This window comes from Fistularia commersonii, chromosome 22, assembly GCF_037954325.1.
Source record: "Fistularia commersonii isolate RoL2024-O1a breed Wild chromosome 22, RoL_Fcom_v1.0, whole genome shotgun sequence".
Classification (NCBI taxonomy): Eukaryota; Metazoa; Chordata; class Actinopteri; order Syngnathiformes; family Fistulariidae; genus Fistularia; species Fistularia commersonii.
This window is the reverse complement of record NC_141305.1, coordinates 1,555,039-1,571,399: the sequence shown is the minus strand read 5'-3', so window position 1 is coordinate 1,571,399 and position 16,361 is coordinate 1,555,039. Positions and strand designations below refer to the sequence as shown.

General features: G+C 51.2%; 1 protein-coding gene across 2 annotated transcripts; it reads left to right on the top strand.

Annotated features, from left to right (window-relative positions):
- Nucleotides 1–6,468: 6,468 nt before the first annotated feature.
- Nucleotides 6,469–16,077, top strand: LOC147221240 (uncharacterized). Of its 2 annotated transcripts, XM_086169499.1 has the most exons (11): nt 6,469–6,660; nt 8,286–9,065; nt 13,646–13,699; nt 13,954–14,295; nt 14,496–14,537; nt 14,625–14,720; nt 14,793–14,870; nt 14,947–15,024; nt 15,106–15,222; nt 15,311–15,407; nt 15,487–16,077. In XM_086169499.1, exons 1-10 carry the CDS (start codon nt 6,616–6,618, stop codon nt 15,371–15,373), a joined length of 1,695 nt encoding a protein of 564 aa, XP_086025625.1. In that variant the 5' UTR covers nt 6,469–6,615; the 3' UTR covers nt 15,374–15,407; nt 15,487–16,077. The 2 variants fall into 2 exon arrangements, with proteins under 2 accessions (XP_086025625.1, XP_086025626.1); XM_086169500.1 differs by lacking the exons at nt 6,469–6,660; nt 8,286–9,065 and adding an exon at nt 10,217–10,439.
- Nucleotides 16,078–16,361: the final 284 nt, after the last annotated feature.

Genomic DNA, 16,361 nt, shown 5'->3' with positions numbered 1-16,361 from the left:
CCTTGGGCCTTGGAACTGGACGTTCCTGGATCTACTGGATCTACTCCCGTGTGGTGCAGCCATGATGGGTTCAATGCAGTGGTCAAATATCGCTTTTGTTGTGCTCTACGTACAACTGAAGGTGGCAATCAAGGTATTTTCTCTTCTCTATATGACGTATGAAAGAAGAGTGAATGATTGTAAATATCTATGAGTGAGAGAATGGATTGTATGTCGCTTTACGACATGGGCATGAGAGAGTTAATGGTTGCTTGTCTGCTTATGATGTCGGAAAGAGGAAGAATGGTCGTTTACATGACACGTGAATGAAAGAATGAATGCATGAATGTCTCTATATGACAATGAGAGGGTGAATGGATGTTTGTCTCTTTGTGACCTGTGAATGAGTGAGTGAGTGAATGGTTGTTTGTCTATGTTTGACATGGTGATGGTTGCTTTCTTATGATGTGCTAGCGGGAGCATGACTTGTATGCCTCTATGTGACATTAATGAGAGGGTGAATGGCTGTTTGTCTCTTTGTGACCTGTGAATGAGTGAGTGAATGGTTGTTTGTCTGTGTTTGACATGGTGATGCTTGCTTTCTTATGACGTGCTAGCGAGAGCATGACTTGTATGCCTCAATGTGACATTGATGAGAGGGTGAATGGATGTTTGTCTCTTTGTGACTTGTGAATGAGTGAGTGAGTGAATGGTTGTTTGTGTTTCACGTGGTGATGGTTGCTTTCTTATGACGTGCTAGCGGGAGCATGACTTGTATGCCTCAATGAGACATTGATGAGAGGGTGAATGGATGTTTGTCTCTTTGTGACTTGTGAATGAATGAGTGAGTGAATGGTTGTTTGTGTTTCACGTGGTGATGGTTGCTTTCTTATGACGTGCTAGCGGGAGCATGACTTGTATGCCTCAATGAGACATTGATGAGAGGGTGAATGGATGTTTGTCTCTTTGTGACTTGTGAATGAATGAGTGAGTGAATGGTTGTTTGTGTTTCACGTGGTGATGGTTGCTTTCTTATGACGTGCTAGCGGGAGCATGACTTGTATGCCTCAATGAGACATTGATGAGAGGGTGAATGGACGTTTGTCTCTTTGTGACTTGTGAATGAGTGAGTGAGTGAATGGTTGTTTGTGTTTGACATGTGGATGGTTGCTTTCTTTTGACGCGCTAGCGAGAGCATGACTTGTACGCCTCTATGTGACATTAATGAAAGGGTGAATGGATGTTTGTCTCTTTTTGATGTGTAAATGTGTCATCCAATCACGGCTTGGATCGGCTCCGGCACCCTTGCGACCCCGAGTGTGCGAATAACAAATGAACGAGCGAATGAGTGAAGTCAAAAGCGCTTGTCATTCTCACAGATCCAGTTGATTCTGCTCACCGAAACCACAAAGACCGTCCACCCCCGCTTTTGTAAAAGCACTGCGAACTCGCGTCCGGATCGGGGCGCCGGGGAACCGGTCGGACCGGCCTCGGGGTCGAGGGCGGGTCAGCGGCGGCTTGTTGTCGAGGCCTCGCGGCGCTGGAATTCCTCCGGTCGGGGAGGAGACGAGTGGGACTCGAGAGTAGATTAGAGGAAAAAAAAAACCACCCCTCACCCACGTCGTCCACACCAACCCCCATCACCAACGCTCGCTACCAACCCCCCACTCCACAGGGCTTAGCAAAGCACAGATAATACACAGCGCCGGGGAGCGGGAGAGACGAAGGTATGCGGGGGGAAAGTTTTGTCGGTGTGGAGGTCTGCTGAATGACGGCCGAGCACAGTTGGCTTCCCCGCCCCCCCTTTCCTCACCCTCTCCTGCTTCTGCTCCTCAACGTTGCATTGTCCCCCCCCTTGGGCCGCTATCTTCGTCACAAAGCTGCGAATCTTTATTAATAGCCGTTGACTGTCCGGGTTCGGCGCGACGGATTTGGGAGGGATGAGTCGCCCGCCAGCCGCCGCCCCGGGTTAGAATAGAATAGAATAGAATAGAATAGAATAGTTTCACCGTCACCTATGAGCTACGTGGATATCGACACGCTGGATTTTGCCGATTTGTCAATATAAAAAAAAATTGACAACGCCCGTGACGGGCGCGTCGTACTTTAAAACTCGTCATCTACAAAACAGCTGAATCCAATAGCCGAGTCGCTGCTATTAGGTTAAAACAAAGCACGTTCGCTGGCATCGGGTGGTCTTCATTTGGCAGGATTCAGGAATTCTAAAGGTCACGTGAAACCGGAGTTGGTGTTTCAATTGTTGGGGGTCAAAGGTCGGCAGATACTATCTTTGAAGCACGAGGAAAGAGCTTCCAGAGCCGGTTTGTGAAGTCAGACTTTCTTTGCCGAGCGAGATGTTTGAAACATGTGGAATTTGCATGGACGCCCTGCCGCATGCAGCTCACACGGCGCAAAAACACACCTCTGAATTCACCGTTCCAGGAAGGACTGGAGTTCAGAACAGGAGAGGACTTTGACGAAAGAGCTTGATAAATATATTTAAATTGATCATTATTATTGATAGTGCTAGTAGCAGAAGTTGTTGTTGTCCTTATCATCATATTTTTTTTTTTTTTACTATTATTATCATTATTTCATTTCTATTATTTTTTTTTTTTATTATTATTATTTAAAAAAATATTTCTATTTTTATATTTTATTTCATTTTAATTTTCGTTTAACTTTTTATTTTCAATGTATTTATTTATTTTTATTTCTATTTCCATTTTCAGCCTCACTCACGCTTGTATCACTTAAAACCGCCGATCGCGGCTATCGATCCGCCATTTTTGTAGTTCGACCGAACCCCTTGGAGATGAACCCGAGAACCAGATAGCGCACGCTTAAACAACATCAAACACAGATCTGCCGGGCGTGTGTGTGCGCGCAGATGGGAGGGGGTTGTTTGTTTACTGTCAACATTCCCCGGTGCCTTTGTGAGTCTCAGATAACGCCGAGTGGCCGAAGCCTCAGATCGTCATCCGGGGCGACGGAGAGACCACGTCGAAGTTCGCCGTCTTGTTTTTTTCCCCCTCAGGTTTCCGGCCGTCGCTCTCGAAAGCCGGGCGACGGCCGGCGACCCTTAACATCTGGTAAGTAATTTTTTTTTTTTTTTTTTTTCCAGGAGCGGCGGGCCCCCTTCCCCCCTCGGCAAATAGAGGTCGGAGGTCGGGTGTGTCTCTCGGGCAACTGCTTGAGTGACAATCAATGCACAAACATTTCTGCAAGGACAACTTCTGCAGAGGTTTCTCAATGCATTTACCATCCCATCCATCTGTTTATCCAACTATCTTTCTATCCATCGCATCGCAACAATACACTCATTAATTCATTCACTACACTTCTTATCCTGCACTCGTAGTCGCGTGGGTGGGCTGCAGCCTATCCCGGCTGTGATTGGCCGACGGGTTGATCACAGGGTCACATATCAACCATTCACATGTCACAAAAATACATAAAAAATATTCACCCTCTCATTCACAAATATGGACACATGCAACATCGGCCCAAACCTTTGCACATCATATCGGGACGTATAAACATTCACCCTCTCGTTGATGCCGGTCCACAAAGAAAATCATTCTTGGTACAAATGATATTTTTTTCTTTCGACTTTATGGATCTTATTTTGAAAAATGACCGTTTTCGCCTTCGCTTTCCTGCCGTGCCAAACTTGCCCTTGAAAAAAATGAGCCAGAAGCAAAAGTCACGGGAGGAAACGATGTAACGACGAGACCGCGGAAGCGTCGCGGACTGACAGCCAAAAGAAAGCTGCATTTTAAGGAAAAAATCAAGTTTAAGGGGTTCATCTAAACAGCGCCGCGCCCGCTATGCATTATTAGCGGTGAACGGCTAGCTAATGAAGCTAGGAAACTCTCAAAACTTCATTTTTATTTTTTCATAATTTATATTAATAATTTACAGCTTACAATTTATAATTTCTTTTTTTATTTTTTAATCATTTATTTTGTATTTTAGTGCAAAATTATTGTAAATGCTAAATATAACGTGTAGTTGTTGTATTGAGATTAAATACTTTTAACTGAGAATAATATTTTATCATAATAATAAGCATAATATAATATTATTATTATTATTATTGTTGTTGTTGTGTTGTTGTTGTTGTTGTTATTATCATTATTATCATTTGAGGTATATAGTAGAATAGATAAGATAAGATAAGATAAGATAAGATAAGATAAGATAAGATAAGATAAGATAAGAGGAAATTCTTTTGTCAGAACAGCGCGACAATGACACGATCAATAAATGTGAGTATGAATATAAATAAAAGAGACAATCAACAGATAGCAAAAGATATCCACAAATAAACAGAGGATAAAAAAAAGACAAAAACGACAGCAAGGGTGACAATATACAACCAAAACAACAAGAACAAGACCGACAAGAACGGAAACAGAGACAATAACAAAAATAAAAACGCAAACATTCACCATCACTCATTCATGTCAAATAAAAACACACAACATTGATCCTTTCATTCCCACTCCGGAGAAAACTTGCTGTGAGGAACCAGCAGCTGACGGCCCAACAGGTGTGTCGTTCAGCTAGAATGGCGAGCCGGCGGGGGCCTCTCATTGATCTTTGCCCCCCAGGGCGGGTGGGACGGGGCGAGGACGGGGGACGGGCCTCTGAAGGGCCTCCGATGGGCCTCTGAAGGGCCTCTGAAGCGCCGCAAATGTTCTCGCTCGTCACGACTAGAGAGCCGACGCAGGCCGAGCTCAGAGATCCTGATGGCGACGGAAAGAGATCGGCTTTACGGCCGCGCCTCCCCTCCTCAGAAAGCACGGCGACGTCGACACCATGACACGTTCTGGACCTCCAACGAGAAGATCCGCTGTCTACAGAATCAGGTCCCGGCTGGACGAGGGCGGCCTTCTGCCTCGACCGGGAGAGCCAGGAAGGACAAGGATAATGCTAACAGCTAACATGCTAATAGCTTCTTCTTCTTCTTCTTCTTTCGGCTTTTCCCTTCAGGGGTCGCCACCGCGAGTCAACTTAAATAATAATAATAATAATTATACATGGGATTTTTATAGCGCTTTTCACGACACTCAAAGACGCTTCACTAGTAAAAACAGAAGAAACAGAACATACACAGAATTATTGGGAAGAAGTCCATGATTGCGGCGATGAGCGCCAGTCCAGGTACAAGCTGGAGGAGCTTCGCCGGTGTGCAGCTGAGTGTCGTGCTGCTGTGAGGAGGCAAGTGATGGAGCTGGATGTCGGAGATGAATTTTTGGTGGAGGGAGAGATGGTGGAGCAGGAGGAGCGAGAAGATTTCGGCCGATGGAAATGCCGTCTTGCTAGGCGCCATCGGGATCCTGAGTTTCGAGAGCCCAGCTAGCCAGCCAGCCAGCTCAGGTCACCGTCGAGATCCAGAGTTTTGAGAGGCTAGCTAGCCAGCCAGCCTGCTCAGGTCGGCAAGCTAGTTTGGTAGCTTGCTGGAGATTGTCCAGGTGAGCCTTTGTCTTGGTTGGAGAGCGGGAAGCGGCAGCCAAACGCGCCAGCGTCCTCCCGCCCGCCATCTTGCCCACTTTCTCCATCTAACCCTATTCTCTGGATCCTCCTCTCTCACACCAACTACCTTCATATCTTCTCTCACTACGTCCATAAATCTTCTCCTTGGTCTTCCTCGAGGAGAAGACACATCATTTTTTAACACGCTAATAGCTGACGTGATACAATAACAACGCGACTCCCTGGCAAGTAGATGAAGCCGACGAAGGAACGTAAACAGGACGTCCTAGCCTTAGCTAGCCTTAGCTAACGCTAAGCCAGTTTTCGGCCCTCCGAAGCCGAACGTTGCGTAACTCCGGCGGCGGATCGTCGAGGCACGGGTGGAGAATAACAACGTAATTGCCTCTTTCAGGGGAGTGAGTCTCTCCATAATAGATTCATATTTTCTTCAATTATGCATGAGTGCAGCTGCACTCAAGGACAATGTGGAGCTCACGGTGCAGGCGGGGGGGCGCACACACAGGCTTTCTCTTTACTGGACCGGCATAATGCAAACGTTTGTCCCATTTCATGACTTCACGCAAAACAGGGGGGCGCCGACAAAGGCAAACATTGTATGTGCATGAGTGTGTGTGTGTTTGTATGTGTGTATGTTTTGCGTGGAAAATACAACCCCAATTAAAGCTGCGCAGGAAGTCCTCCCACCCTGGAGCATGTGCGTTGCTGCTGCCATGTGCCTGGATCTAAAAGTATTCCCTGAGCGATGGGGGTGTGTTCCCCCCCTACACACACACACACACACACACACACACACACACACACACACACACACACACACTCATACTGGAAGGCTTACATAACGCAGCCCATCTCGCACAATAATGTCAGCTGAAATGTGTGGCGCGCTGGTGCACGTGCAGGCGCGCCAGCGTGTGTGCGCGCTTGCATGCATCCGTGTGTGTGTGTGTGTGTGTGTGTGTCCGGTCCCACCCCCTTCCTCCCGTTGCAGGGCTCCTATAGGCCCCACGTAAAGGTAACAGGAGCGCGCCGGTTGCTTTATAAGGACCCCCTCCTCGGTTGCGCGCTCTCGCAGTTTCTCCTCCGCTTCTCCTCTTCCTCCTCTTCCTCCTCTTCCCGCTCTTCTCCGCCAGCAAAATGCCAAGCAAGAGGAAGAAGAACAAGCGTCGTATGAGGAGGGTGGTAAGTCTCAAATTCCGTATTTTAGAACTTGGAATGGCGTGTATTTTTACGCACACACACACGCCGCGGAAGGAGCCGTCTTCTTCTTATTCTTCTTATTCTTCTTCCTTCTTTCCTTTCTTTTACCTCCACGTCAAGTTCTCTGCGTGGGGTGGGGTGGGTTGGAGTGGGGTGTGGGGGGGTGGGGGGGGGGCGTGGAGCGACGCGCCCACGGCTCTTGTCTTTGTCTAACAGCCGTGCGTAAAAGCCGCCGCCGGGGTTCCACGCGTGGATGCGCGGATTCTTAACTAATATTTAATCGATGTGATGTGTGTGTGTGTGTGTGTGTGTGTGTGTGCGGGGGGGAGGGGAAGGGACGGTGAGGTGCGCGTTAAAAAAAAAAAACCCGCATGCATACACACACACACACACACACACACGCAAGCGCATTCTCGCCATACACGGTCGTTACGCACACACACATGGAGACCCCCCCCCCCCTCCTTAGCCCAGAGAAGTTACAGAACTGAACGTTCAGTGCCCAAAAGAGATGAAGTGGGCGCGGCAAAGAGGGGCGGGCGTGTGCGTGTGCGTGCGCGCCCTCCACCAAAGAGGGCAAAGGTTATTTTAAACCTTTCAGTTTTTGGAGCACAAAGAGCTTATTTCAACTGCTCTTCTTCCGTTCACGGCTCCATCCCGCAGAGGCGACCGAGGTTCCGGTTCCTCCGGCTCGGAGGAACGGCCCGCGCCGTCGGACGGCTCGGATAAAATAAAATTTAAAAAAGAAAAGAAAATGGCCTCGGGGGTGCTGGCAGATAGAGAGGGCAGGAAAAGGGTGGAGGCCTTCGGGGCGTCTTCGTATCTCCTCCTGCTTCCACGCAGGTCCTTTTTTTTTCGCGCAGCTGATGTTCAAAACAAACATCCCGTGAATTCGGAGTGAACTGTTAGCATGTGGACGCTCGGCTTGGGATTCATCGGGAGGGGAAAATCGGGGGGACTTGTTTTGACGGTGGATAGGTGAGCGGGCATCTACACGCAAGAGCGCGCACACACACACACACACACACATACACACAGAGTCGCTCATGGTCTGCTGGCTTACGGCTACACTGCGAATGCCCAACTGGCCTTCAGCCTAACAAAAGCGTTTCGGCGGAGTGATTGTAACCTGATTATAACCTGATTATGATGCGATTAGGCCCGCTGTCTGGCCCGCCGGGCGCCCGGCGCTGGTGCTGACTCGCCCGATTTCCGTTCCCGCTTCACCGGAGCTGTCAGGACCGCTCTTATTCATCTAATTAGCTCCCATTATCTAACTAACATCGTTGGGCCCGCTCCCAGCTAGCCAATCCCGTCCTCCGGTGGTTGTTACTCGCCGTTAAAGGGGGGGTGGCAGGTTTTTGTCCAAAGCTAAAAAACATGCTGATCCTGGCGAGGGAGGCATCCCTGGTATTCCTGCTGACGGACGGATGCCAGAATGAGCAGCCATGTGACAACAACAGTATGTAAACTACATTGTGTACGCGACCGCCGGGCACAAAACATACACCCGCATATATCGCCCCGCTGATAAGCCCACTTTACGCACGCCGCATTCCAGACGGCGCGTACGACCCTGACGTTACTGTGAATTGGCCCTCTTGCAGCAAGCCCAGAGGCGAGCCCTGGAAGAGCAGCATGCGTCCAACCCACCCGTCAAGGCGACCCCTGCCATCGCAGTGAGTGCACCGCTGGGAGCGTCGAAGAAAAAGGCCAAAACTCCGGCGCCGGTTCAGGCGAAGGTCCCGCAAGCGGTTCCCGTTGCCGCTCCGGTCAAGATAACGCCAAAAGTAGAACCGGAACCGGTCGTCAAGGAGCCAGTTGTCAAAGAACCAGTTGTGGAAGAACCCGTTGTTGAGGCCGTCCCAATTGAAGTGCAAGTGCCAAAGCCTGAGGCGGTGGTGCTTGAGCAGAGTCCTGCAGAAGCAGAGGTTGTTCCAGCGCCAGAGGTTCCTGCTCCAGAAGTCCCAGCCCCCAAAGTTGTAGCCCCAGAAGTCCCTGTCCCAGAAGCCCCAGCCCCAGAAGTCCCAGAGGTTCCAGCGCCAGAGGTACAAGTCCCAGAAGTCCCAGCCCCAGAAGTCCCAGCTTCAGAAGTCCTTGTCCCAGAAGCCCCAGCCCCAGAAGTCCCAGAGGTACCAGCGCCAGAAGTTCCAACACCAGAAGTACAAGTCCCAGAAGTACCAGCGCCAGAGGTACAAGTCCCAGAAGTACCAGCGCCAGAGGTACAAGTCCCAGAAGTTCCAACACCAGAAGTACCAGTCCCAGAAGTCTTACAAACAACTGAAGAAGCAGCGGCCATTGAGGTCCCGCCAGTGGAGTTGCCTGCGGAGGGCGCCATTGTGCAGGAGGCGGAGCCTATCGCAGCTGAACCGGAAGCAGTACCGAAGGTAAGAGCCGTTTTGTTTTCCGTTGTTTCTTGGAAGTGGTGCCATGGGCGCAGTGTACGTTAGAATTGTGCTCCGATCTCGGAGGTTTACATTCAACCCCCAGGAGTTCAGTACTAGGCACAGATGTGGAGACCGAACTTTCAGGTGTTTGGTTTACACCAAGGGGACGGCAATATTAGCATGCTACACGGTACTGGTTCATTGGGACAAAAGTCAAATCAGCATGTCTTGATGAAGTGTTGGATGCAGATGTCCTGGAGGTTTGCTTTCATGACTCTCCCCGCTGGTCGGCCTCAGGGATGGGAAGGGACTGAGCCGGCGGTGGGGCCAAAGGGAAAGGGAACACCGTGTTCCATTTAGAGAGGGGCCTGGAAGTGAGAGGTCTGAGGGGCTTCGGTAGCCTAGTGGAGCTCCTTCACTCTGTCTTCGGTACTACAACCTGAAGTCTTCAGCAAGCTATCCTTGAAAGGACCTCGATGTCTAAATCGTCCTTCGGATCGACGGATCCGACCGGAGAAACTCCAAACCTAAACTTTGAGTTCCCCCCGGTGTCGGCGGCGTGGCGTGGAGAACAGAACGTTCTGTCTCCGCCCAGCGCCGAGGAGATGGACGTTCCAAGGTGTTCACGCTGCACGCCCTGAAACACACACACACACACACACAAGGCATGCTAAGGCATTCTTCGCTCCCAAAAATAGCCAACCATCACCTCGAACGGTGCTTGCAAGCACATGTGTGTGTGTATTTTCGTGTGTGTGTGTGTGTGTGTGTGTGTGTAACCACCAACCCCCTAAGTGTTATGCTCAACCCATTTGCCTATACGGGCCCAATGGAGTGGTTTATATAGGAGCCGGAATGCCCATCTTTGTGGAGTTGTTGATCTATGGAAGTGTCCGCCCCCCTCGTCCATCCCCTTCCCCCTCCGTCACGGCTTCCCTAAGCAAGCAAACCACCTCCTCCTCCTCCTCCTCCTCCTCTTCTTCCCCTCCCTCCTCCTCTTCTTCCCCTCCCTCCTCCCTCCTCCACTCGCTTCTCCTAAGTTCCCTCACAACTTGCTACCATGCCAGACTTTGCTCCCGGGCTCTCCGGCTGCAGGCACATCCTTCGGGTTAGTCCGGCGCTTCGCTCCTCGGGGGTGGAGGTGCACACTTTATGAAAGTATTTTTTTAATTGGCTTTATCAAACACTCCCACACACACACACACACACACACACACACACACACAGGCCGGCTTTTAAACCTATGGTGGCAGCAGCGGCGCCGTAGAGATGGGGCTGGTGTTCAGTTGGCTCCGGGGCCAAAGGGATGCGGCGCCGCCGCCGCAACCGCCGCAGCCCCGGCCGCCGCTCCTGGACGTTGCCACGGAAACAAAGGTGAGTGCGAAATCTCCCCATCCGCCGTCTTTTCCCGGACGCGTCCGTCCGATTTTCGCCGCGACCAAAGAGCGTCGGGGAGGTGGGCGTGACCCCGAGAGCTGAACATTTTGTACCAGCCTTGCTCCGTCTCCGGACCCCCCCTTTCCTCTCCCCCCCCCCTTCGCCCCCCTCCTGTCCCTCGCCCGTCGCTTCCCCACCTCCGAGTCGACCCGTTCTCCATCGCCACCCTCCCCCCTAACCCTCCTCTTCCTCCTCTTCCTCCTCTTCCTCCCGGGACGCCGCTCGCCATAGCGTCCGTTCAGGGGGCGGCGATGAGGCTCCAAGGAAACTCTGAAAAAGCACTAGATTAGCAGAAAAAAAAAACAATCACCTGTCGGCTGTGCACCCTGGATTGTCCTGTGCAGGGCGTCGGTGCGCACACACACACACACACACACACACACACACACACACACTCAACAATTAGTACAGGGTGTCCCCTCATTGTGTTTTTGTTTGCTTCCTTAAAAGCAAGGAAACGCGGCGAATAAAGTGAGAACGCGGGTCGGGTCTCGCTGCTTAATCAGTCGTCACGGAGCCAAGAAAAGACCCCCGGATGAGGAGCGTCTGTATGTGTGTGTGTGTGCGTGTGTGTGTGTGTGCATGTCAGCACACTGTGTTCCAGTGTGTGAGATAAGGGGCGTCTTTGTAAAGAAAAAAGAAAAGGTGTCTCCTTGTCTCAGATCAGCTCCACTTTCTGTGTGGAATCCGTCTCGGTCGGCCCGGAGAGGCGCCGGGACAAAGTGTTCTGAGGCGTTGGGGGGGGGGGGGGGGGGGTTGCCGGAGGGGTGTGTGTGTGAGTGAATGCATGCATGAACACACACACACACATGTGCATATAAGTGTATGTGTGTGTTGCTGTCAAGCAAGAGAAGCTATACTATTGGCCCCCTCTTGCGTCCTCCTTTCTTTGCCTTCCACTCCCCCTATAATATTCCACCACAGCTCCTCTTTGAGTGTGTGTGTGTGTGTGCGCGTGTGTGTGTGTGTGTGTGTGTGTGTGTGTATACATATATGCATGTATATTCTACGAGTCCCCTATAGGTAGCCATTTGCTGACTTAGCTTTTGTTCAGAAGTTGTAAAACCCCCGAATGAGTAGATTCCACACCTTCTGGTTGTGCAGCTCAGGGAGAGGAGGAGGAGAAGAAGGTGGAGAAGGAGGAGGAGAAAGAGGAGGAGGAGGTGGAGGTGAAGAATTTTCAATTGCAGTGGGACGTCTGCTGGAGGGGTTGGGGGTTGGGTGGGAGGTCGCGGCTAAACTGCAGCTTAAGAGTTGCCCTACATTGAAGGAGAGTTCAATAATTTACCAAGAAGGTTTACAATATTTATATGCAGCCCTGTGGGGGGGGGGGGGGGGGGGAGGGGGGGTTGCCGTGGCGACCCACACCGCTGCCTTACCCCCCCTCCCCCCCTCACACACACACACTCGGAGGTGTAAAAATGCAAGCGTTTATAACGTCTACCTTCACGATCAGAAATATATTTATCGATCCTGGAGGAAGTGAGGTTGATTAGTACGGAAGATGTGGAGATGCGGCCGCCCCACGTGCACGTTGGTCACCGGGGATGTCGGGTTATGGAAACGTGCGAGCGGAGGGCGTGTCCCGGCCCGCGCGGCGTGTTTGCACGGACGGGTTTTTTTGGTAAACGCGGCCTTATTTGGAAGCCGGGCCGTAAAAGAGGGGGAGGGAGAAGCGGAGCTTCCTTCCAGCGGAGCTTGACCTTTGACCCCGGCGGTGAACAAGGAAATGCGGTTCGTAGCAGGAGGGCTTTTAATTGGCTGTAAAAAGCCTCCCGTTTTTTTTTTTTTTTTTTTTTTTTTCATAACAGCGAGCGCTTTTTCTGCCAGCGCTGCTGGAATAAACAACCGCCTCCTCTTTTGTTTTTTTCTTCTTTCCTTCTTAGGTCACATCCTCAGCCCAGGCTTCGGCGGAGGCCGAGGTGAGGAGACAAAAAAAAAAAAAAAAAAAGGGAAAAAAATAAGAAAAAATAAAAAAAAAACCCAAAGTTTCAATCTCCCGCTTCGAAAAGTGAATTTAAAAAATCGGGGAGGAACGTCACATCCGTGGCTCCGGCGGAGGCCTGGGTGAGGAGACAAAAAAATTTAAAAAATAAAAAAAAAAAAAGGGAAAAAAAATAAGAAAAAATAAAAACCCCCAAAGTTTCAACCTCCCGCTTACAAAAGTGAATTTTAAAAATCGGGGAGGAACGTCACATCCTCAGCCGTGGCTCCGGCGGAGGCCTGGGTGAGGAGACGAAAAAAAAAAAAAAAGGGGAAAAAAATAAGAAAAAAAAAAAAAAAAACGTAAGTTTCAACCTCCTGCTTCGAAAAGTGAATTTAAAAATCGGGGAGGAACGTCACATCTTCGGCAGAGGAGTGGAAAAGTCTTGGTTTAACGAGCGGGCGGGGGAGGGGGGCGGGAATGACGGCATTTCCTCCGCCGGACAAAAGGCGGGTTCTCGGCAGAGGTGCGAGATGTTTGTGGGACCAGATGAGGAACGCTCTGAGACCAGACGCTTCCTGTTTGCGCCGATGGAAGCGGCCAGACATTCACGGTCGGACCCAGAAGTCCTGACGAGCCTGAATTCTACCAGAACAGGGTTAACATCTGAGAAGAACATTCATTCATTCATTCATCTTGGAATCAAAACCATTCACACGTTATCAAAACACAATATTCACTCATTTTGCCGTCATGTAGCGACACACCGCCATTCACTCGTTCATTCACGCGCCAACTATTCACTCTTTCATTTTCACACCTTGTGGAGTTAAAACTATTCCCTCATTCGCACGTCGACGACAACCTTTCACGTTTTCATTTTCACGTCATATAAAGACACACAACCATTCATTCATTCATTCACATTTCATATAGAGTGAAAACAACCTTTCACTCTTTGACACACCAGATAAAGACCTAGAACATTCACACCCTCTCGTCATATAGAGACGCCGCCGTTCACTCATTCATTCACGTGTCAGAGCCTCCCATTAAGCCCCGCCCCTTCCGATAAGCCCCGCCCCTCAGGCCACCCTTGTAGCTTCATCGATTGTTGCTTCTTTTAGCATTTTCGGAGCCTCAGCTTAGACGTGCAGCCGGTTTGTCCTGTTTTTAACTTTCCCCGCTGAGCGTGTTTTCCCTTTCTGCCCGTCCGCAGGCTCACGCAGACGAGCCCGTCCTCGCCGCCGCCGCCGTCGTTGAAACCGAGCAGGTAAGGCTTAACTTCCCCTCATGCATGACAGCCCATAATAACCGTCACCACCAAGTCTCCGCCCGGCATGTACGGGAGCGCGTTAAACTTTAACAAAACCAACCAAAATGCAATTTGTGGACTCACCTGGATTTATATAATGATAATAAACGCTACTTATTAGCACGTGGCTAAGCGTTAGCCTCCCGGACGCGTCCCCGCGCTGCACGCCGCATGCTTTACGAACGCGTGATGTGTCGGTGTTGCATGCGCAGACCGCCGCCGCCTGTGAGCTCCAGGCTGAAGGAGATGCTGGAGAAGAAGAACCCGAGGTGGAGCAGGTCGCCGTGGAAGACGTGTCAGAGCCCGCCGCCGCCGCCGCCGCCGAAGAAGAAGAACCGGCTGTCGAGGCGCTCGCCGCCGTTGTAGAGGCCGTGGAGGAGGAGAAGGAGGAGGTGGACTCGGCCGAGCCCCTGCCAGAAGAAGCTGCTCCATCTGAGGAAGCCAAGGAGGATGTAGCCGAGGAGGTGGAAGCAGAAGTGGAAGTCTTGGCTGAAGAAGAAGAAGAAGAAGAAGAATCTGAAGAAGTCGCCGTCGAGGCGGCGGAGACCCAAGAGGTGCCACCTGAACATAAACCTCCTCCATCTTCTTCCTTTCTCCTTCCGGTGATGGTGTGATGTGTGTGTGTGTTGCACGGTGTGTCGTCTGACCTTCAGATCCTTCGGTTCCTCTGCATGGTCCTGCTCCACAGACCTGGAGAAACCATCTTAACCGACAGCTGGCTTCAGGCGGTTTGACTAACGCTGTATCTCCGCAGGTTCCTGTCGCCGTGCCGGCAGAGGAACCCCGAGCCCCGGAGGTGAACTCCATATTTCGTAATCGCATGTGTGTGTGTGTGAATGAGATCCTCCTGAGATGTTCCTCACCCCATCACCCGCGTCTCCAGGGAGCCGCCGAGGAAGTGGTGGTGGACGACTTTGTGATCACGGAATCCGCGACGGCGGTGGAGACGGCCATCGCCGAGTCCGAAGCCGTCGTGCAGGTGAGACCGGGAGGAGAAGCCGCTCGAACGTCGTCGAGAAGAAACGTCGAACTCACCTCGTCTCGTCTTCAGGAAACGCTGGTCATCGGCGAACCTCTCCTGGTCCAGGCGGAGCCCGAACCGGCGGCCCCTGCTGAGGAACCCGTCACCGTGAGTTTCTCTGAGGGCTTCTCATCTTCGCAGGCATCTCCTGCCGGACTCCTCACACTCCGTTCTCGTCTTCCAGGAAGCCGCCGTCGAGCAGAAATGCCCGGATTTGGAGATCAAGACGGAAACCCGTGACGTTCCATGTCCGACGACGCTGGTAAGGAGAAAGATTTCGGGAAAAAAAAACCCGAAGGAAACGGCTCTTCTTGACTCTTCTTCTCCACCTCCTGTCCTCCAGGATGCTTCTGCTGAGCAGAAATGTCTGGATCTGCCGCCGGTGGAGATGCAACCAGAGGTGTGTGAGGTCCCCTGTCAGATGAAGCTCTCCGTGGAGACCACGCCGCTCAGCTCAGCGGTAAATTCACCTGATTGAAATCAGACAAAACGAGGCGTTCCGAAGTTAAAAAAAACGCAAGATCTGACTTTTGATCCCGGTCGCCTAGGAGACGCCGGTGGAGGCGGCGCTGAACGGACACTACGTTCCCGAGGTTTCCACCGAGGGCTAGAACGCGACACACACACGCCTTCCCTCCCGTCTTTGTGAGTCCACGCCAGAGTTCCTCCCCGCGCCTTCTCACCGATGAGACCTTCTCACCTTCTGGTCCCGGTTCTCCTCCAGGTCCCCCTCCGTCGGCCGGTTCCCACCGGTTGACCTCCACGTTTCTGAGGCCTCGCCGTCACCGGAGACACCGGCGGGACACGAACTCACCATGAAGTGCCTTTCCTGTCCGGACACACACACACACACACACACACACACACTCACACACACACACACACACACCGCCAGGCCTCCTGTTGTGTTTCCTCTCCTCTCCCGCCGCTGGAAGCAGAGAAATGGCGACCATTTTTTTTTTTTTTTTTCTTTTCTCACCAGTGCCTGGTCGTTTTCTAGCGCCTTCCAACGCCGTCTCTTTCTCGTAGTTTCTCCTCGGGTTTTCTGTTTTTAAAGGACGCTCAGCTCTTCTCCAGGCGAGGCACAATCTCCGCAGCCCGAATTTCCTGTCCGCCCCCCTTCGTTCGTCCGAGCCCGAAACATCTGGCGCTCGGTTGTTTTTTTTTTTTTTTTTTTTTTTTGCGTTCCCTCGTTCTCCCTTTTCTAAGTCATTTTTAATAGACTATACGATGTACGGCAGTTTTGCGCCCCCGGAGCCCTCGGCGGGGAGACGGGGTCCGACCAGCAGCTTTGAAATAAAACTGTACAACATCACGATGGTGGCTTTCTACTCCTTACACCTGCAGATACCTTCATGTGAAGGTGATCTCCACGCATGCATGGGGTTCCTCAGGGTTCTCCAGGTTCAGTGGAGACCCTGAGTTGTTATAATCATTATAAATTATAATGAATGACTGACCCAATTATGGGATTTTAAACATCCAGACCGTGGATCTCCATCCAGGACTTCCCAACTTTCCTCTTTTGAATAAACACAGCGAGGCGTCGGCGGATCTCCCTCACATCAAATGTGTTTTTAATCGTCTCGTCTTTTGCGC